The sequence below is a fragment of the Ictidomys tridecemlineatus genome, chromosome 10, assembly GCF_052094955.1.
Source record: "Ictidomys tridecemlineatus isolate mIctTri1 chromosome 10, mIctTri1.hap1, whole genome shotgun sequence".
Lineage (NCBI taxonomy): Eukaryota > Metazoa > Chordata > Mammalia > Rodentia > Sciuridae > Ictidomys > Ictidomys tridecemlineatus.
In genome coordinates this window covers 83,980,764-84,003,831 of record NC_135486.1, presented here as the reverse complement: position 1 = coordinate 84,003,831, position 23,068 = coordinate 83,980,764, and the positions used below count along the sequence as shown (strand labels likewise).

Below are 23,068 nucleotides of genomic sequence, written 5' to 3'. Positions count from 1 at the left end.
ATACAATGAGCTTCTATACTTCCCCTCCTTACCCTCCTGTGTTCTGGGTTAACATTCACATATCAGAGATAATATTCAGCCTTTGATTTTTGGGGATGGCTTATTTCACTTAGCATAGTCTCCAGTTCCATCTACTTACTGGCAAATGCCATAATTTCATTCTTCTTTATAGCTGAGTAATATTCCATTATTTATATATACCACATTTTTTTAATCCATTCATCTGTTGAAGGGCACCTAGGTTGGTGGTGTGAATTGAGCTGCTATAAACATTGATGTGGTTGTGTCACTGTAATATGCTAATTTTAAGTCCTTTGGGTATAAATTGAGGATTGGGATTACTGGGTCAAATGATGGTTCCATTCCAAGTTTTTCTGGGAAATCTCCATATTGCTTTCCAGAGTAGTTGAACCAGTCTGCAGTCCCACCAGCAATGTACAGTGAATCTTTTTTCCCCATATCATCACCAACATTATTGTTACTTGTGTTGTTGATAATTGCCGTTCTGACTGGAGTGAGATGAAATTTCAATGTAGTTTTAATTTGCATATCTCTAATTGCTAGAGATGTTGAACATTTTTTTAAATATATTTTTTGACCAGTCATGTTTCTTCTGTGAAGTGTCAGTTCATTTCCTTTGTCCATTTAGTGATTGGGTTATTCATTTTTTTAGTGTTAAGTGTTTTGAGTCCTTTGTATATCCTGGAGATTAAGGGCTCTATCAGAGGTGCAGGTGGTAAAGATTTTCTCCTATTCTGAAGATTCTCTGTTCATGTTCTTAATTGTTTCCTTTGCTGTGAAGAAACTTTTTAGTTTGATTACATTTCATTTATTAATTATTGGTTTTATTTATGTGCTTTAGGAGTCTTACTGAGGAATTCTGTTCCTGAGCCGGTATGATGGAGAGTTGGGGCTATTTTTTCTTGTAGTATGTGCACTGTTTCTGGTCTAATGCCAAGTTCCTCAATCCACTTTGTTCTCAAGCCAAACTTAACCTCAGCAGGACAGACCCTAACAGAAAGCAAAAAAGAAAATGTCACTGCCTTGGTGTATGAGAAAATAATCCTAGTTTCTGAATAATCCATTTCCTTTGGACTATTTAGGCCAATCAAAATGTGGCTGTCAGCATTTTTGAGGGTGCCTCTTTTTTTTTTAGATCAAAATTGTTAGTTTGATTTTTTTTGTGTGTGATTGTATAAAAGTAAAGTTTTGGTTTAAATTTTTTTAATGACACTCAATATATTTTTCCAAATTATTCCCCAAAGGGTTTTGCTGATAAACAGTCATACCTTAAAGTAGAAGTGTGCCTTTTCACTGTGCTTCAAGTCTGTTTTAAAATTTCCTTGCCCTTTTCATGGTTCATAAGTTTTTACTTTTGTGAACAAATGTTTAATTTTCCCAAAGCCTAAATGGATACTACTACTTGAGGAAGTGCTTCACTTAGTTCCAGAAAATGACTTGTAGACTCAATAATGAAGAGTATGTATGTCACATCACATAAGTGATACACTTTCTCATGTCTGCATAGAAACATACAAATCATTTTGTTATTATCTATGCTATAAAATGTAGGTAAGAAAGACAAAAGTTTACTTAAATAGCACTGTAAGTTATAAAGATATTTTAATATTCCCAAATAACATTTTCTGACCATTATAATTTGTTTCTGTCTTAAAACTATTTAGTCTGAACTGTGTGTGCTTTTTTTTTTTTTTAGACCTAAACAGTTTCTCATTTTCTACTTTTCTATTTCCTTTTGGGAACACCAGCATAAGTTTCTACTTAGTACTAAATTCAATAGAGTAGAGAAAGACAGGTTGAATAGATCAAGAAAAAGGAGTGATTGTTATTTTTCTGATGTGTTTCTTCAAACTTAGATGCTGGTTGTATATTTTCCCCAAAGTACTCAATCATCTAAATGCAGAAATGTGTGCATTAACAGTGGTATTTTCATCTTTGAGACGAAGAACGGGTCCCAAGTGATTTTGTATGTATTGATGTAAGCCACCCCATTTATTTTATATATTCATTACAGACCAATAGTAATTGTTTTTACTCTGCATTGAGGTTTTTTTTTTCTTTTCACAGAAATGGATTGGGAAAGGGCTTGAATTTCCCACAGCAGTTTCTTTTGCTTTTTATTTTGAAAGAGAGAGAGAAAAAAATGTGTGTGAGAGAGTCTTTGTGCATCTTCATGTTAGAAACATTTTTTTCCCTTGCTTATTTCCTGAAAAGTGTTTTCAAACAGTTTTTTTTTTTGTGTATGAGATTGGAGATATTTAAACTTAGTTATATAATGAAAGGCTTTCTATAATGCATTTATATTTAAAAGCAGAGATTGCTTCTTATTTTAATAAAAGAGAGAAAAAAAAACAGATGCTGTTTCTGTGCTCTATCTTGTGTTCTTTACTGTAGCCTAAATATAGAGGGAAAAATGTGTCTTAAAATAAACCTAAATTTGCTACTTATTGAGTACCTTCCTTTTTTACGAATGCATATTTATATATAGTCCTTATAGGAAAAAAAACACCTATCTAGTTGTTTTTATTAGTAAAAGAGTTCTCATTCTATTTTTCTCATTGTGTTCAAGTTTAAAATCTAGATACTTTCTTCTCATCAGAAAATCTCACCTAGAAAAATGTAATTGTAAAAGCCTAATGGGAAGTTGATTCTGATGAAGGCTCATAATTCTGTGACATAAAGCTAAGAAATGGAGGAAAAGTCCCTTAGTTCACATTTATAAAAGTCTCATCACTAAAGAAAAATGATGAAAAATATTTTTTCTAGACAAGTAAAATCTAGTAAATAACCCATAATATTTTCATTAGTCTTTGTTGCATATAACTATATTGTGAAATTAGGGAAATTCAGGGATGGTAGAGAAAAATGATTCTTCTTTCTCACTTGAAAATTCTATTGAGATTAAAATCTGGTTATTTATTAAGGAATTCTTTTTCTATGATCATTTAAGATCAGATTTTAATATATTACTAATGATGTAGATATAGAGAGTGATTTGTTTTTCTGTATCATTACTTAGAGATCATTTGAGGTTTTTTTTTTGAAAGGCCATTATTGTTATTCAATCTTAGAATTATAAATTAGAATTATATCTGGAACCTTTTTCTCATAAACCTAAACAACTTCAGTCCTTCTCTTTTCCCACACATCTACAGTTCGTGTCCTTTTTGTTTTTGGTTTAGTGATGGGTAGGAACCACACAGGAAGCATGAGGATCTTTCGGTACCTAACACCAGATATTCCCTTACATCTTGAGGAGCTTTACCACTGTAGCTGGGGAAATAGACTTCTTCCTGATGTCAGTGTGCACCTGTTCTTGGGTATCCACTTAAAGACATGTAAAGACCATGTAATGGCAACACTCACTCACATGTTTCTACGGTACTTGTTTTGTATCTGACAGTGTTTATATGTATTAATTAATTTGTGGCTAAGTCAGTGAGGTACCAATAGAATGTCAGCCCCCCAACCTAACCCTACCCTTTGGTCACACATTTCACATTTCAGGGAAAGGTGAGACTGCAAAGCCGATCTCGGAGACCATTTTCATTTCTTCTACTAAGCCTTCAAAGGTACTTAAATTTATAGGGTTCTCAAATAATGGAATTCCTTACATTCATGGGTATTTAAAAAAAAACAGAATTAAATTAGCCTCTTTCTTAAACTTCAGTGTTTCTATGTTTTAAGACTATCTTTGCTTGGTTCATATGGTAGATACAGAAAGGAGTTGTTCCTCTATGAAGGAACCCAGTAAGAGAACCTAAACATATGAACATAAAAGAGGCAATCAAATCCATTCACAATCATGACAGTGACATTTAATACCTGGTGGACGAAATGGTATGGAGGATGCAAAGAGAGTATTGGATTATTTAGTCATAAACATCAACCTTGTTAAAGATTTTGGGAATTAGACTAAATACTGGAGAAGGCATTGCTTGATAGTGATATCAAGTTCGAATGCTTACATTCTTTTTGTTTTTAAACTCTGGCTGCAGGGTGTGGAATGAATTGAAGGAGTGAGTACAGAGGTAATGGTTTTAGTTGGGAGAATTTACGGGTAGAGTTGAGAGATTATCATGGCCTAAATTAAATCACATGTCATAATTTTAAAAATCAGCTACATTAGTGGAATACTCAATAATCAAATTTTGGGAAACAAGGAAGAGGGATAGTTAAATAATTTTCCTTCATTTTTATCTTGAGTCACCTGATAAGTGAGTGTGAGTTGGAGGAGGAGCAGGGTTGAGGGAGGAGGTCATTATTCTCTCTCGAGCTGGACAGTTCTGGTACTGACAAGAAGGCAAAGGGCTGGAGAAATCATGATTAGAGTCATTGACATCAATAATGCAGCTAAAGCTTTGCTTTCAGATAGGGGTTTGCAGGGAGTGAATATAGAGTGGGAACCAATCTTTGAAACTACAATTTTGGCATGGTGGCACCCTTAGTTTTTTATTCCAGATGCATCATGACCTTTCAGAGAGGTAATTATTATTAAATATAAATAATAAATATAAATAAAGAAATATAAAGTTAATGGAGAAAAGAAGAACTAGAAATTGATTACCCATTCAATAGGATTGTAGAATACCAACAAAGTCAGTCTAACTCTGTAATGGAACCAAGAATTTGGGGGGAAATGAAAAATGAGAAAAATTTGTATTGGAAAAAAAAAAGGTCATGCCTACTTAACACTAGTGTCTACTGAATTCTCACTATATTTCAGGCATTGTAGAAGCCCTGTAAGACTCCACATTAAGTAAAACAGATACACGTTTTATACACTTTTATGAATAAATTGACTCTCTTTTTGTCTTTTCTTTCTATAGAGTGACCTTGTTTGAGGTTGTTGGTACGTTTAAGTTTTTATATTCAACAGGAGAGCCTAGTTCAGCTGCTGTAGTCAGTCCAGATTCTAACAGCATCAAAGTCTATCTAGCTGACAGTGCCAGTCAATGCCAAGTGATGACCATTGGGGTTAGAATGGAAGCAGTGAGCAGATCAGTTAGGTGGATACTCAAAAAACTTGAAAGAGGAAATGTTGGTGACCAGTACCCAAGTGACAGCAGTGGAAAGGGGAAAAAGTGGCAGATTCTGAATGTCTTTTGAAGGTAGATAGAAGCAGAAGGATTATGGACTGGACATATTGCATATGGAAAAGAGGAGAGTAAGAGGATTCCAATATTTCTGTGTGTAACAATTGAAAGTGTCATGTCACCATTTCTCACTTTGGGCAAAATGTAGGAAAAATCTCTGTAGCTCACATGTGGATGGGTTAAATTTGGGATCACAGTTAGATATCCAGGGAAAGAGGTCTAACAGAGAATGAGTCTGAAGATTTAGGCTAGACATACAAATTAGGTAGATATCAGGGTGTAAGATGGCATTTAAGGCTTAAGTCTAGATCAATTCTCCAAAGTAAGGAAAATAAAATATTTAGAAATACAAAGATCAGAGTAAAAGAAAGAACCTGCAATGAAGAGGAGAAAGGACAACTAAAAAAAAATGAGGGAAAGACACAGAATATACTGTTTTGAAAGTCAAGTGAGTACCATGCTTTGGGGAGGAAGAAAATATGATTAACTGTCAAATATTGTTGAAAAGATGAGGACTAAGAATTAACTTTTGGATAAAATGGTATGCGGTAATTATAGACCTTGATAAGAGAGGTAAAACCCTAATGAAGGGAAGAGAATATTGGGTGAGACAATAACTTTTAACACCCTCTTTCTTAGATTTTATAAAAGAAAACTTGAAAATTTTTCTGATGTAAGGGGTCAAGAGATTTTTATCTAGGCTTATGCGGAGTGGACTTGCAGGAGAGATGATTTAGTGACCACTAGATTTTGTGCCCAAGTAAGAAATACCTAAACTCCCAGGAAATTCATCTGTGGTAACATAGGGAAGGTGGAGGGTGTGGGAACAAATGCTAGAGGTGGAGAGAATGGAGGTGATAATAATGGAAACTTTAGAGACTGGTCTTAATGGAAAAAAAAAATAGAAGCCACTTGGTAGGTACTAAAGACTCTGACAGTGAAAAGGAAGAGAACATTCTGTAGTTGAAAATTAAATATTCTCAACTTGGAGTCTTATTTCTCTAGTATCTTTAATGAGGCATCAACAGTAGGCTACAAATATTTCAAAAAGAAAGTGATAAGTGTGTGCCTACTCATATTCAATGTTTTACAGATTAACCAAGAACTTCACTTATTTTCTTTGTTACATTTATAATTAAAAGTCAATGGAAGTTACCTTCAGTTCATTGGCATTTCTAAGAAACATTCCTCATTTGTGTTTGAATTGTGAAATTGTTTTAAATTCTATGGTTCAGGTTAACCATAGAAGCCAAGGTTCTGATCATATTTATTAGAGGAGTGTTAGTGCTCTAGTGACATAGAATGGACTGCTATCAGACAAAGCATTTTTTTAGATAAAAATCACATTAAAATCATATTGTAGTAATACAGATGAACAGAAAAATATTATTTGTTTGAAAAAACTTAGTTTTCTTTGCCTGAGAATAGGTAGAAATCAGTGATACATTTTTAAAGGGTAAGTTATCTTTTTTTCCTGTCCTGTTAAATTTTGGTTCATATCATCTTTGTAAAGTTAGAATATATCCTTTCTCAGACTACGCTAATGATCTCAGATGTTTTGTACTTCTTGGTAAGAGCCCAATTATCCAAGGAGCTAAAACAGGAATATTTTAAGCTGAAAGTCAAGTTACTTGGTTATGATTCACAGGGACCTTTCATTTCCCAGCATCTCCTGCTCCTCAGTCCCCTGTGAATCTCTTATTCTTACTCATTTTCAAAACCCAACTGAAGTCAAAGTTCATTAATAACTTTTTATATCTGTAGCGCTGTTTAATGGTTCCCTTTTGTTTTGATAATGTATTCCTGAGGTTATAAGTGATTTTATTACTTTACCCCATTTCCACTCACAATTTCGTTGTTGACTATTTGGTCAAATAATACTGGCCTTCTTTCAGAACTCATTAAGGAAATGACAGCATTTCCAGGGGCTAAAGAAATGTTTGAAGACTATTTCTAAGAATTAAAAAAAAAACTGAAAAGGATATAAAGCCACATGTCACGAAGCCCCATGAACACAAAAAGGAAATAAAAAGAAAACCCATGTAGGCACGCCATAGTGAGACTGCTGAAAATCTGTAACAAAGGGAAAATCTTTAAAGCATCTGGAAAAAAGTGTAAATCACTTTCAAAGAATAATTATTAAGCTTTCTAATAGAAAGAATGGAAACCAGCAAAATGGGCTGCTATTTTCAGAGGGTTGAAAAAACATAACTGCCAACGAATTCGTTTTCCATTGTGATCCAGTGCAGTTATTTTCTATTAGTCTCTCTAATGAACATGTAACAAATGATCACAAATGTAGTACCTTAAGAGTGCTCATTTATTACCACTGGCTCTCCTCATCAGCAATCACTGATACAACAAACGGCAAATCAAAAATATTGGAATTAAAAAAGTATGTCTATATTGAATGTACAGATTTTTGTCTTTGTCATTATCTCCTAAACAATACAGTATAACAACTATTTGTATAATATTTTCAGTGTATCGGGTATTATAGGTAATCTGAAGGTGATTCAAACTATATGTGTGGATGGTTAAATGGCTGTACGTTAAGTGAATACTCTACCATGTTATATAACAGACTTGATCCTTTGAGAATTTTGGTGTGCGGGTCTGAAGGGTGAGGAAGGGATCTCAGAATCAATCCCTCCACTCCAAAGGACAATGGGATCTCACAGTTCTGTGGGTAAGAAGATTAGGATAAAGTGATTGGTTTTCTGCTCAGTGTCTCATAGGACTGTAATCAAAAATCTGTCAGGAGGCTCTCATCTGGAGGCTGTGGGAAAAATATGTGCTTCCTGGATCCTTCAGGTTGTTGGCAGAACTGAGTTTCTTGTAGCTCCAGGAGAGAGGTCCTTGTTTTATTGCTTGTATCTGCTCAGGCTTTTTTTCATTTCCTTGAGGATGTCTGTATTCCTTCTTATGTTTAAGAAGTATTATTTATTTTCATTTTCCCCAGATATTCTTTATTGTGATAATATACACATAAGATAAAATTTAGTATGCTGACAATTTTTATGGTATAGTTCAGAACTAAGTATATGCATATTGTGCAACTTTCACCAACATCCACCTCCAAAACTCTTGAATCTGTAAAATTGAAACTCAGTACCTGTTCCCTCTCTACTGAGAATAGGCAGCTAATATTCTATTTCCTTTCTCTACAATTTGGACTACTTAGTATCACATATAAATGGATCATACGGTATTTTTCCTATTGTAATTTCACTTAATGTTTTCAAATTTCATTTATATTGTAGCATATGCCAGGGTTTCCTTTTTTAAAAGAACAAATACTATCCATCTAATGTATATTACACATTTTTTTCAACCATTCACTATTGATGGATACTTGGGTTACTTTCACATTTTAGCTTCTGTGGATAATGGATCTGTGAACATGGGTATAAGAGTGCCTTCTAGTTCTTTCTAGTACCTACCCAAGCTTAAATTACTGCACCATAAGATTTAATTTTTTGCGGAACTATCATATTATTTTCTACAGCAGCAATGTCATTTAACATTTGTATCAACTAGCGCACAATAGTTCTAATTTCTTTGTTTCCACTAACACTTGTTATTTTCTTATATTTTTTCTTTGTAGTTGCCTTCTGCTAGGCACAGGTTCATATTTCATTGTAATTTTGCTTTACATTTCCTTAATTGTTGGTGGTGTTGAGCACATTTTCATGTGCTTATTGACCAAAGGTTTATCTGGAGAAAAGTATATTCAAACACTTTATCTATTTTTAATTTGTTATTTATTAGTCTTAAGTGTCCTGTGTATGTTTTGGATATTGATCCTTTGTCAGATATGTGATTTGAAAATATTTTTCCCATTGTGGAAGTTGACTTTTGACTGTGAGTGGTGTGTTTTTGTTTCTGTGTGATACCGGGGATTGAACCCCAAGTTACTGTACCACTGAGCTGTATCCATAGATCTCTAGCCCTTTTTTATTTTTTAAACTTTGAGACAGGTTCTCAATACGCAGCCCAGGTTGCCCTTGAACTTGCAATCTTCAGAGACTATAGGTATGAACCACTGAGTCTGACTGTTAGATTTTTGATTACAAACTGTTATGAATTTTATGAAGTCTTATTTGCCTAATTTTTGATTTTGTTGCCTATGTCTTTAGTGTCATAAATGAAACCATTGTCAAATCCAGCATCATAACACTTTGGCTCTATGTGTTCTTCTAAGAACCTTATTGCTTCATATCATCCTTTTAGGTTATTGATGCGCTTTCAGTTAATTTTTGTATGTGATGTTAGTTAAGAGTCCAACTTTATGCTTTCACTTGTGAATATCCAGTTTTTCCCAGTATGATTTAAATAAATGGCTGTCCAGTCTCCACTGAATAGTAATGGCACATTCATCAAAATTCAGTTGTTCATATATACAAGATTTATTTTTGAAGTCTCTGTTCAATTGTGTTCGTTTATAATACTATCTTTATACCAATACCATACTGTTTCAGTTTCCGAAACTTTGTATTAGTTTTTGAAATGCGGGTGTGTGTATCCTTCAGCTTTAATTTCTCTTTTTTCAAGTTTATTTTGACCATGAGATTCAATATGAGTATCAAGATGGATTTTTTTCAATTTCTGCCAAAAATTTCATCCAGATTTGACAGGAATTATAGATCATTTTGGGTAGTACTGATATCTTAACAATATTTTTTTTACAAACGTTTTGGGATTTTTAGTCAGCTTTTCATTGTTGTGACCAAGAGACTTGAAGAACTATTAGAAGAGGAAAAGTTTACTTGGGGTTCCCTGTTTCAGAGGTCTCAGTCCACCCATGGCTGTTTCCATTGTTCTGGTCCCACTGTGAGGCAGATTATGATGGCAGAAGGGTATGGATGAGGAAAGCAGTTCATAATATGACAATTAGGAGGCAGAGAGAGTTCTACTCACCAGGGACAAAATATAAACCCAAGGCATGCTCCCAGTAACCTACCTTCTCCCACCATAACCTACCTGCCAACAGTTACAGTTAACCCTTTCAAGTGGATTCATGTATTGATTTAGGTTGAGAGTCTCATAACCCAATCATTTCACCTCTAAACTTTCTTGCATGGTCTCACAGGAGCTTTTGGGGGCAAACCACATATACATGAGATGTTTTTCCATTATTTACATATTCTTTCATTTCTTTCAAAACTGTTTTATATTTTTCAATATATAAACCTTTCACTGCCTTGGTTAATTTATAGATATTTTATTCTTCTTGATGCTATCATAAGGAATTGGCTTATTAACTTCCTTTTGGGGTGTACATTGTTAGTGTATGGAACTGCAAACAGTTTTTGCATGTCAACTTTGTATCCTGCTACTTTGCTGAATTCATTTATTCTAATAGGATTTTGAAAACTTTAGGTTATCTACATATTAGACCACACTTACATGTGAAAGGTGATTATTTTGCTTCTTTCTTATTTAGAAACCTCTTGTTTCTTTTTCTTTCCTAATTGCTCTGGTTAGGGCTTCTAGTCTTTTGTTAAAAAGGAGTGATGAAAGTGGACACTCTTGCCTTCTTTCTGACCTTAAAGAAACAGCTTGCTGTCTCATATCATTGAGTATATCTGCTGTGGGGTTTTTTTTTGCACATAGCTTTGTTATGTTGAAGTAGTTTTATTGTTTTGCTAGTTTATTGGATATTTTTATCATGAATTGAATTTTGTCAAGTTCTTTTACTGCATTGATCAAGATAAGTGTTTTTCTTCATTCTGTTAATCTATTATATTGATATTCATATTTTAATCATCCTTTCATTCCAGCAAAAAATCCTGTTTGGTCATAATATACAATTATTTCAATATCCTGGCGAATTTAATTTCCCACTATTTTGTTGAGGATTTTTACATCCTTTTCTTTTTCTTTTGGCACATTTGTCTGGTTTGGGCATTAGATTACTGCTGGCCTCACAGAACAGTCATTGGTGTCTTTTTTTCTTTAACTTGCAAGTTTGAGAAGGATTGATTGGTTCTTTCTTAAATACTTGTTAGACTTTACCATCAAAGCTATCAAATTGGGTCCACAGCTTTTCTTTTTTGAGAGATATTTGATCATTGACTCAGTATCTTTTCTAGTCATAGATTTATGCAGATTTTCTATCTTTGCAGTTTAGTCTTGGTGGGTTTTGGGTCTTTTGTTCAATTTTTTTGCATTGAATTACTCATGGAATTTTCTTATACTGCTTTGTTTCTTTAGAATTGGTGACAATATTCTCACTTTCATTTCTGATTGTAGTAATTTGAGTCATTTTCCCCCTTAGCTAAAGAGTTGTCAGTTTTGTTGATCTTTTTGAAGAACCATTTTTTCTTTGATTTTTCTCTATTATTGTTCTATTTGCCACTTTGTTAATTTCTCCTTTAATTTTTACTGTATCCTTTCTGTTTCTGGCTTTGAGTTTAGTTTTTCTTCATCTGTCTAGATGACCCCTTGCATATTTAAACTACCAATGGCATCTCAAGTCCTTCTTATACTTCCAGTCTCTCTGAATTAATCTGCAATGATTTATAGAAAAATGTGTTTTTAAAAGGCTTATTAGGATAGCCTCATCCAGATAATCAAATAATCTTAAAATCAATCATCAATAACCTTCATTACACCTAAAAATCTCTTTGGCCATGTAACATTACAATCACAGGAATGATACCAGAAGGTGGAGCTCACGGGGATTCTCCTAGAATTCTGCCTACTGTGATAGTTCTATCTCTGGCCACCACCATTCCTCCGTAAGCAATTCTCCTGAGGTTACAATGATGACATTCTATTAAAGTCACAGTAAGCAGTTTAATTACTCAACAAAATCTCAATAGTTTATTGAGATTACAGTATTATTACTTGAATAGTCTAATCAGGTTTAGGTGAGGTTTCTCATTGTTGTATATTAGGAACAGCTCCAGGGCACAATCCCTTCCATCTGTTGTCTTGTGAAATTAGAGACAAGTTACCTCCCTCTAATCAACTCAACCTAATAGACAATAATAGAACAGACTCAGGATAACAGTTGACACCTTGGTTAACAATAGGTGTATTTGGAAGCTAAAAAGGAGTCACTGGTCCAAAACAGTTTTAAAATCCACCAGAAGTTCCTTAGTTAGGTTGCTAGACATGTGTTCTTGGTTCTGCCATATGACTTCCAATTTTCCTACCTTGGCTCTTGATTCCATGTTCTGCATTGTTCTTCCTTTTTAATGAAAGGTTTTATGTTTCTTACCAGTAACTGGCACCTCTTTAATTCAAACACTGATTATCTAATTACTACTTCCTATTTTCCTAAGTTTTTCCCTTTAATACCCTAATTCTAACCACTACCTCAGTGCTACCAATACTTACAATCCATCAATCATACCACCACTCTATGTCCCTTATTTCCTTATACACTCACTCTCTTTCTTGTGAAGTTTGAATTTCATGGTCCAAAATTTTAATGATGGTCTCACATTGACCTGCAACTGCCTTATTGTCTTTTGATATAGCCTAGTCACTGAAGTACTAACTGATTAAATGCAGATCTCCAACCACACAGGGTCAGAATCGCAAAGCTGAAAATGGTTGGAGAAGAAAATAAGGCAATATTACCTATTCTCACTTTACATTGGTGATCACCACTGTGACCTGGGTTCTAAGACTGCCCTATCTATAATCTCACTGCATTTCTCAGTACTTTCCCTCTCTCTTCTCAACAAATAACTCATGTCATCCTCCTATCTTCTCTGAAATCCATTTTATTCTTCCCTCTTCTTAGCCTCAATTGATAATTGTATATCTAGTTTTACTGAGAAAATAGAAATAACCAGAAAAGGACTTTCATAAGCTCCAACAGTGCTTCTGTCCATCTATAAACTACCTTTTCTCCTGTACCTTGGGTACGTTGTCCTCACCCCTACCACTGGTAAACTCTGGTTCTTGCATGTTAGCTCACCTCTGTTGTCTTTTCAGTAATATTGCTCTGACAAGATTCCTTCTATACCAGACTTTTCAATAACATAAAATCACATTCTAATTTCTCACATATTAAAAGATCTTCTCTTTACTCCATTTTCCTGTTTCCTAACAACACCATTTTCCTCCTGTTTTTACAAAACACAAATTACTCATAAAATCAACTCTCTTTACTGTTTTACATCTTTCTCTTCTCATCTTCTCTTTTAAATCCAAGGCACTCAGGCCCTAGCTGCCACCATTCAATAAAAAGTGTCCTCAGCCAAGTTACCAACAGGTTAGATCCAGTGTCCATTCTCTATTTTCATCTAACCTTTCAGTAGCATTTGATGAAGAAAGTATCACCTCCCTCTTAAAATACTTACTTGGCTTGGTTGCTGTAACAACAAGTACAATTTTGGTTTTGTTCTTGTTTTTATGACTACTTCTTACCACTTTGATGATTTTCTAATTTCTATCTCCAGCCAGGACTTCTCATCTGAACTCCAGATTGATGGATCCAGCTCTCAAATTGATGTGTTGACTTGAATAACTAATAGGATTATCAAATATAGCATATCTAAAATTAAAATCCTCTTCCTCCCACTACCACCATATCTGCTTCTTCAAAGTCTTTCTGTTTTACAAAATATACTTCCATTGTTTCAAATGCTTAGGTCAAAGACTTTTTGAGGTCCTATTAACTTCTTTTATATTTCTCATCTGATATCCATTTATCTGATCATGTCTAACTTGAGAATTATTCACTCATTATCTTCACTGTTTCCCCCCCTCCCAAACCAATGCCACTTCTTGTTTGTATTTTTGCAACATCATTCAGTTTCCTGGTTGTTTCCTATCCCATTTCTATCTTTACACAATACAGCAGCTATAGTGATTGAGTCTGAATTTGTTACTCTGTTTAAAACATGCCAATTATTTCCCATATCACTCAGAATTAAAGCTAAAATCTTAAAGCGACCTCTCAGATTTCATCTCCCAATGTTCTCCTCTTTCCCACTGTGTCTTTGATGCATGTGGATCACGAGAGGCCGATTGTGCCTAAGGCTCTTGCCCTTGCTGTTTCTTCTCTGTTGGGTCCTCTGCATAGCTACATGGCCTGAATTTATACCCACCTCCTTCAGGGGTTCACCTAGTTGTTCACTTTTATTTGAAGCCTTTTTTTGATTCTGTTCTATAAAATTGCAATGCTTCTTTCTAACACAATTTTCTTATTGTTTTCTTAGCAACATCGCTGTTAATAAGTATCAGCTTATTGATCTTATTTTTTTTCCTATCTCCCCCAATCCCACATGCAATATCCATGAGGAGAAATTTATTTCCTATTTCTTCTTTGCTGCATTCTTAGGCCCTACACCTGTACATACATGTAATATGTACTAAATTTTTTTCAATGAATAGTGAATGAATGATAACATGATAGTTATTACTCTATCATAATAATATACTTATTAATTTCCCACAATAGGTTCTAAGTTCCTAATGGCACACATTCTAATATGTAATATAATATGTGTGAAGAACTGTGAAACATCTGAAATATTATCCTACCAGTAAGCTAACAAGTTAGCCAGCTATTTTTTCACAGATGCTAGCAGAAGAGTCAAGACTCTGGTGTCACACACAAAGGACTTTATGATTTGTGGTAGAGCAAACATCATGGGCATGATGTTTGGATTGGTCCTTCTGGCCCTTCATAAGTTTCTTGTCAATACAGAGGCAACTAGGTGTATGTAAGTATAAAGTAGGTTTGCATCACAGCTACGGTGGCTGTGCTTAGTGAAACTTAAAAAAATCTTTTTAAATGGGCTACATACACACTTGTTCAATCTTTGCTGGGAGCATTGTCCCATGCCTGTGATCTCAGCGACTCTGGAACCTGAGTTAGGAGACTTATAAGTTCAAGGTCAACCTTAGCAACTTAGTAAGACCCTCAGCAAGTTAGTGAGATCCTGTCTCAAAAAAATAAAAAGTAAAAAGGGCTGGAGATGTAGTTCAATGGTAAAGAACCCCTTGCTTCAACTCCCCCAATACCAAAGATGAAAACAAAAAACACTAAAAATCTCATCTAACCTTTGTTTTACAGGGAGACATTGTCCTTACTACATGAGATGATATCTTGCTCCCTCTTGTAGAGGAAGTCACTTTCTCTTTTCATGACTGTTTGCTATTTAGCTTCCTTGAAAGGGTGGTAAATGATGTGCAGAAACATAAAAGATGTATGTAATCTTCATATCAAGAGATTATGGAAGACCTTTAAAACTATATGTTAAATGATGTGATTAACCACTTTTGCTTAAAATGCAGAAATTTTGAATCTCATGTTATATATGAATTGGTATTGCTTTAGCAGATTTTAATTATTTCTATTTATTTTGACATCTTTTATTTCATCTTTTTTATTTTGCATGCACACTCTTGCTTTTATCTATTGTTTTAAATTGTTAATGAATATTAACTATTGATGAAGTCTAGAGTTCAGTTACTCCAACCTTATCATAAAATCCAAACATATAACCATTTGAAGGCATTAAAAAAGCCTGAAATTCAAAAGCATTACATAGAAAACATGTTCCCAATATGGAATATTGTATTTTAAAATTTTTAAATTCTGATTAGGCATTTTAAAATTTAGAACAAATGCCTAATCAAAGCATAACCTTAGTAAACTTAGGAACATACTAGAAAACTCAATTAACTTTTGTCTTCCCTCATGCAACTTTCAGGAGGGTCATGAAATCTAAAGAAAAAAAAAGTTTGAAAAACCAAGGAGACTCATTCTAGTAGACTTATAATTATTATTATTACATAGTTTAAAATCTACTTCCAGAGCATGTCTTTTGATCAGACATGTTAAGATTTTGTGTGATCTTCAATTAAAAACACACAGCACAGTGCCTGGCCTCTAATAATTGTTGAAAGTTGTTATTATTACTTAATGAACCAGTAGAAACAGTATCATTTTTAAGAACACAGGCTGACATCAGGTCTGGGTTGGGATTGTGGAAGTAGTAATGAGCCCTGAAAAATTATGTTTCTCCTCTTTCAACCTTACATTTTTCATATCTAAAACAGGGACAGTTAAATATTCGGCACTGGTGTCTTGATGGTTCAGATCTCTCTGTAAGCCCCAATGGTGGTCCTTGCTTAGACTCAGATACTAACTTTTTAAAAGTCACCAATCCTATGTTCAACCATCTCCCTTTTTTTAAAACTCAACATCTTCTCTATGTGGTTCAGATTAGAAAGAGTTTGATGTTCAACTGCACAATGTCATAGGACATATTTCCTCCTCTGAACTTTTGAATGCTTTTTGCAAGGAGCATATTATAAGCTCAGACTTCCATTTTGTACATTCTGTGCTTATTCCTTATAAGTAAACCTCAATAGGATCATCTAAACCATCAGAGAAGTTCTAAGACAGTCAATCAGAAATGAAATGGGACCTGATTCTGAGCTCTTTTCCTCATGAACTTCCTTGGCAACTGCATAAATCCATCTTCTGCCTCAATGAAATGCTGTGAAAATGGCAGTGATGGACCTACTTGGCAGCTCACTAGCTATCTCCTAATGCCCTTGTCCCAGGAGCAGCTAATGTAATTATATTTGCATAATTAATACAGGCCACTCAGGTAATTTTTCTCACAATAATTAAAAGCTGCTGTAGAGCCATTAGCTTTTCTACCCATAGCTGTAGAACAGATAAGCACACTTTTCAGAAATGCTGTCAACAGGCATTCTATTATGAATGTAACAGCCCCCAGCCTGAAGCATGCTATGCCTCAAACTCTGAGTAATCAGTAACTGCAATTGTTATTGCAAACAATGATGCTTCTGATGATGATAATTGAGGAAATCGATAATGATCCAGAAACAGTGAAATATCCCTGAATCTCAACTATTAAAAATGTATCCATGGCATTGCATTTCTGAGTCAGAAATGGATACATAGTGTATAATTTCCATGTCTCTTCTAGTGAGGTATATACCTAATTATGTCTAGCTGGGAGATTAATTTCATTGGTTATCACATTTATGATTGGGAATTTTAAATGTATATAGAAATTTATACAGAAACAAAGTGTACTCAGAAAGCATATTTGAATTTTAACAGAATTTTCAGTTAAAAATTCCTATTTTTTAAAAAATCATTTTATTGGCATATAAATTGTACATATTTGTAGGTTACTGTGAAATGTTTCAATACACATATATGTCATACAATGTTCAAATCAAGTAAGCACCTGTATCCTCAAATATTTATTCTTTCTTCATGGTATAATTATATATAATATATATATATATTATATAATTATATATAATATAATAAATAAACCTTTTATTTCTTTGAAATATACAGTGCATTACCATTTTCTGTAGCCCCTGTACTGTGCACACCAGAACTTCTGAATCCTCTCTAAATATAACTTCCTACCGGTTATCCAAACTTTCCCCACTCCTCTTGTCTCCCTGCTTCCTCCAGCTTGTGGTATCCACTTTTCTATTCTAAGCTTCTCTGAGATACACTGTTTTCAATTCCACATCAAAGTGAGATCATGTGGTATCTGTATTTCTGTATCTGACTTTCAGTTCTTTGTCCTTGTGAATAATGCTACAACAAACACGGGAACCTTTTCTTTGATACACTAAATAAAAAACCTATAATCTTTAACTGTTTTAAGAGAACTACAAAGTAACTGCAGGGATTTTTTTTTAAATCTTACTGCCATTTGAATATTTATTATATCTACAGCAGTATCTTCCTGGATAGCAGAGAGCCAGGTTCCCTTTACAGGTAGTTGCGCTGGGCAGATACTATACATTAACAGCAACTTGTTTCTTTCTGTCTTGTGTCACAAGAATTCCTAGACATCTTCTGCAGTTTGAATGAAATAGGAATCAAAGCTTCAGCTTCCTGGGGAGTGGAATGATATCTACATGCTTTGAAACCCCACAATCTATATCTGCCTATATATTTATGTATATTAAATACTTAGAGATAATCTTTAAAAATACAAAGACTTAATTAAACTTTCTTCATATTTATCCCTAACTTGCAATATTTATCTTTATTGTTTTTCACTGTTAAGTAACATTTAATTTTGCATTCAATTTAATTTCTCTGTAAGCCCCAATGGTGGTCCTTGCTTAGACTCTAGGTACTAACTTCTTAAAAATCACCAATATTTACTTGAGAAATCTTTGCTTGAGAAAAACTTTACTTGAGAAATCTTTATTCTGCATATAGATAAAATGCTTATTTCTAATTGTATCTATATGCTGAAATATAGCTACCTCTAATTAGAGTTGATGTTTTAAAAGTATTTTCAGATGTATTCATACATTCTTTTCTGACTTTTGGTAAACTTTGGAAGTACCACGCTGGTCAAATTTTGGAGCAGGAAATTTCAGAGGGCTACTGTATTTTTGAAATTAGATATTTTATAAAAACTATTAAAAATCAAATATTTCTCATATTACCTCTCATTCTTCTCCATATAGAAGTAGAATTTTTAATATAAAAAATGATTTATCATTAGCTAAAGGACCCTTGCTAAATTTTATAATCACATTTAGTGATTTTTGCTTTCTATTTTTGTCCCTGAAACTTATTGCTTCCTTCCCAATTCGTCTTACAAGGTAATATCTATGCAGTACATGCCTGTGTTTTTGGATAAAATCGGACAATAGCCAAGGATCCCAGTGTAATAATTATCAATGGAAATCAATGTCATTTTGTATTGGTATGTGTAGCAACAGCTGAACATCATCATTTAGCACATTCATATGATGCCTTTTTTGGTTTATTCTTTTTCTAATCGGATGACAACCAATGGTTATAGTCAAAAGTTTGAAAAAAAATTAGATTAAGAATCATAATATTTGAATTCCAATTCTACTCCATAATTTTCTAACTATATGACCTTGGGTACATTAATAACTTTTCCTAAACTCACTTTTTACCTTTGTAAAATAGCAACAGCAGTTCTTATCTCCTAAGGTTGTTCTGAAAGTTGAATCTATGTAACACATTTGGCACAGAGTCTATTGTATAAGTTATTATAGTAACTAATTAACTATAATTCTACACTGCTAATATTTATAACTTCCCATTCTCTTTTCCCCCTTCTCTTCCTTTTTTTTAGAATGTCTTTGTGGAAAATAACTGATTTATCTGCATATGTACCAGAAAAAAAAAGTTCTTTCCTATACAATTAGGTGATGCAATGATTTGTGAAATGCTAAACTCTATACAAATCAGAGCTACACGTTTTATCATATAGTAAACCTGGGATTTTTCCAAATATTAATTTTTTATAAGTAGTTGCTTTTCATTAGTTAATTTAAAATAGTCTTTAGGAGCAATTAACACAGTCTCTAGCAAGAAGAGGGAAACTGAAATGACTATGAAAACAAATTAGCAAAACCTTAATAATTTTACAAACAATAAGGCTGAATGATGCTATTATAGAATATATCAAAAAACAAACAAACCCTGAATTTCCTCCATTGAGAACTGAAATTCTGCTTTCTCAATATCCAGTATGAAAAACATAAATCCACTTTTCAAATCAGAATGTATCTTTTTTTCCCCACCCTCAAAGGTGTCCTTTAATATAGTCCCCTTACTGTAATGGGAAAATCATAGTAAGACTGTATGCATTTGAAATCTACCTTTTCAAAGTGTGGGAACACTGTGGAGAGCCACCCTAAGTGCCACCATTTGTTGTTCAGTTTCCAGTTGTGATTTTGAAGCAAACAGCTGCGGTTGGTTTGAAGCAATTGCTGGTGACCATTTTGACTGGGTATGGAGTTCCCAAAGTCATCTTTCTGCTGATTTTAAGCACCAGGCGCCCCCTCAGGATCATACTCATAACACAACTGAAGGTAAGAAGCAAGTAAGTTTCCACTAACTACTCTTATTTACTGTTGGCCCCAGATGGGAAAGAGAAAGAGATGTGTTCAATGCCATCAGAAGAAGCATCAGTAGGATGGTTGAATATTGTCCATGGTGGTATTCTGTCTGCATAAAATTATTGCTCTGTGGGTGGTAGAGATGCAGCATAGATATATTTTTGGCTGGATGAACCAAAATTATCAATTATTTTTATATTATTTAGCATTTTTATAAAAGCAAATTTGACTAATGATCACTGTTGATTTTTGTATTATTGTGTAAGTTATAATTTTAGTTGTGCTCTAAATTCACTCAGTATTGAATTAAGAGACATTTGTCTCATTTTAAATTCCAGTAGGCTAACTAACGATTTTGTTTTGTATCCCAACAGGCCATTTTATGTTTATTCTGAAGAACAGAAACAGCTTATCCCAAGTTGCTAAACTCCAGAGCCCAACTTTTAGCCAGACAGGGTCTGGGTGCACACTTTCTTTCTGGTAAATATTAAAAACAATTCCCAATTACCCTTTTGACCCCGTAGTTGCAGAAATCCTTCTGAACATATTAACTGTTCTGGTTTTATCCCTGGTTTTTGCTTAAAAAATTGGTATTACACTAAGTTCACACAGTCTTCATTTAACTTAAGAGCATGTCATAAGTTGTTTGTTTGCTTGTTTGTTTTTCCTCTTATGATAAGTACTCTTTCCCACCAGTAGTGGATTAAAATTTAATTAAGACTTTTCCTCTGTTCTCCCCAAATTCCTTGAAAAGGAGTCCCATTGATTTCAATGGAAATCAATATCATTTTGCATCGGTATGTGTAGCAACAGCTGAACATCATCACTTAGCACATTCATATGATGCCTTTTTGGTTTATCCTTTTTTCTAATCTGATGTGAGATTAGGGTTGTGAGAGCCATGGAGTATCACCTCAGCAGATGAGTTCTGGCAAACAGGCGGCAAGAATTACTGCAGGAAACAACGGTATCCGTTATGACAACCAATTATTAATTAGCTCTTGACCAAGTGGAAGAGTCCAGAGGTTAAATATTTAGGGTATCTCATAAATTATGCCTGCTTCTTGGGTTTGCTCTTTTTCAGGTTTTATAACTATGGCCTGTCAGTGGGAGCAGCTGAGCTGCGGTTACATACAGAAAACCCTGGTGACTCAACAGTACTCTGGAGAGTGTTGTACAACCAGGGCAACCAGTGGTCCCAGGTGAACATCCAGCTAGGGCGCCTGACCCAGCCCTTCTACTTGACACTGGATAAAGTCAGTCTTGGCATTTATGATGGGGTCTCGGCTATTGATGACATCAGATTTGAAAACTGTACCCTTCCTCTGCCTGCTGAGAACTGCGAGGAGCCAGATCACTTCCGTTGTCCACACACGAATGCTTGCATAGAAAGGCTTCGGTTATGTGATCTGGTGGATGACTGTGGTGACTATACTGATGAAGTTGACTGTGGTAAGGGTTTTGGCATTTCTCCTTTTTAATGTTTTTTTTTTTTTTTGGTCCCTCTGACTTATTTTGAGGGGGTGACCTTGACTAGCTCACTATTATTTTTTAGTCAATCAATCCAGTGCCACTATGCAGTGAATATCAGATATTATATTATTATTAATTAATCAGGTCTTTCAGCCTTTATTTAGAAGACTTATTAACTAGATCCTAGGAATACAGTGGAAGGACCCAATTATGCAGAATCTCTGCTTTTATGGGCTATACAATCTAACTGAAGAGATGGATATTCTAATATTTCATAAATAAATATAAAATATCAACTCTGCCAGGAGGTATGAAGAGGGGTGCTGGGACTTTATATGGTAATGGAATTTGATTTAGGAGAATAATCTAAAAATAATAAGTCAAAGTATATATCAAAGCCCTGATGTATGACTGCAAGTCTGATGAAAGACAGATGATGTAGCTCCAGTGAAGAAAGGGGCAAGAGAGTAAAACACAGAGATAGAGGTATGGGGGAGGCTAGATTGGCAGATCTTTGCAGTCCAGGCTGAAGAAATCTGCTTTGTTTGAAAGTTTTTAAGAAGGGGAATAATAAAACCCTCAAATTTGTATGCTTTTAAAAAAAGTCCCTCTATGATATAATGGTTAGAGCACAGTGGATTCTGATTATCTAGCAAGGAACTCTTGCAGTATCCCATAGAACAGTAGATGGCAGTGAATTGTGTTGGTGGTGAAGGAGATGAGTGATGAGGCTTAGGGCAACTATTTAGGAGGGACATTTGATTATTTTGTACACTTGTTCTTTTGGCTCTAGGTATTAGGAAATAAGGTGTCAAAATCAGTCTTGGGTCTCTAGTATAAGTTATTAAGTTTTTGTTATCTGATGATTATGTGAGCCTTGCAGCTTAATGCACGTAGCTTCAGTAATGCACTTCTGAAAGTTAATCAGAAGCTAATGGTATTTTGTTTTCATTTCAAAAATATTTTAGAAGTTTGCAACTTTTCTTGGACTCAGATTCCTTTTCCTGAAGCAGCAACAATTTTTAAATTTCAAGCTAGGTATTTATTAAATTTGGAAGAAGATTATAAACCAAGATAGAATCACAGAATGCTTGGTACCTTACAGAAAATATTACATTAAGAAATTTCCATGTAAATTGTTGCAGAGAGCTTTGCAGGTGTGCAAACTTTGATACACATTATCAAAGGCATACTGAAGTCAAGCATGTTAAAGTCAGAATTACCATGCATCTCATGAAATTTATACAACGGATATTTGAGCGGATGGCATTAACATTGATGATTTTGACAACGACCATCATAAGAAGTCTAACTTGCCCCAGAGCTAATTTATTTTTTCAAAGTTGGGAAAGCCTTTTCATTTTTTCCCTGTTCTCTAAATTCTAAATCTTGAGCTGCTTATAAAAACAAGTAAATTATCCCTCAAATTTCTCAGTGTAGGATTATGGGAGTGCAAACACAACAGCAAATTGCTTCTTGTGTTTGTGTGTTATTGAAAGGAAAAAAACAGTGTCAGGAGAATGGTGGCTTCTCACAGCTTTGCATGGTGGCATGTGATTTTATTACACGGTGTCCACTGCATGTCCTGAAACCCATGCTGTATCTCC

At 34.2% G+C, this 23,068-nt stretch overlaps 1 protein-coding gene across 1 annotated transcript in view; it reads left to right on the top strand.

The window, feature by feature from the left end:
• Positions 1 to 23,068, top strand: part of Malrd1 (MAM and LDL receptor class A domain containing 1) — a 610,752-nt gene that overhangs the window by 91,470 nt on the left and 496,214 nt on the right. The window contains exons 15-17 of the mRNA XM_078024684.1: positions 19,809 to 19,961; positions 20,363 to 20,468; positions 21,073 to 21,440. Of these exons, the coding sequence (XP_077880810.1) occupies positions 19,809 to 19,961; positions 20,363 to 20,468; positions 21,073 to 21,440 (627 nt within the window). The remainder of the gene's footprint in view (positions 1 to 19,808; positions 19,962 to 20,362; positions 20,469 to 21,072; positions 21,441 to 23,068) is intronic.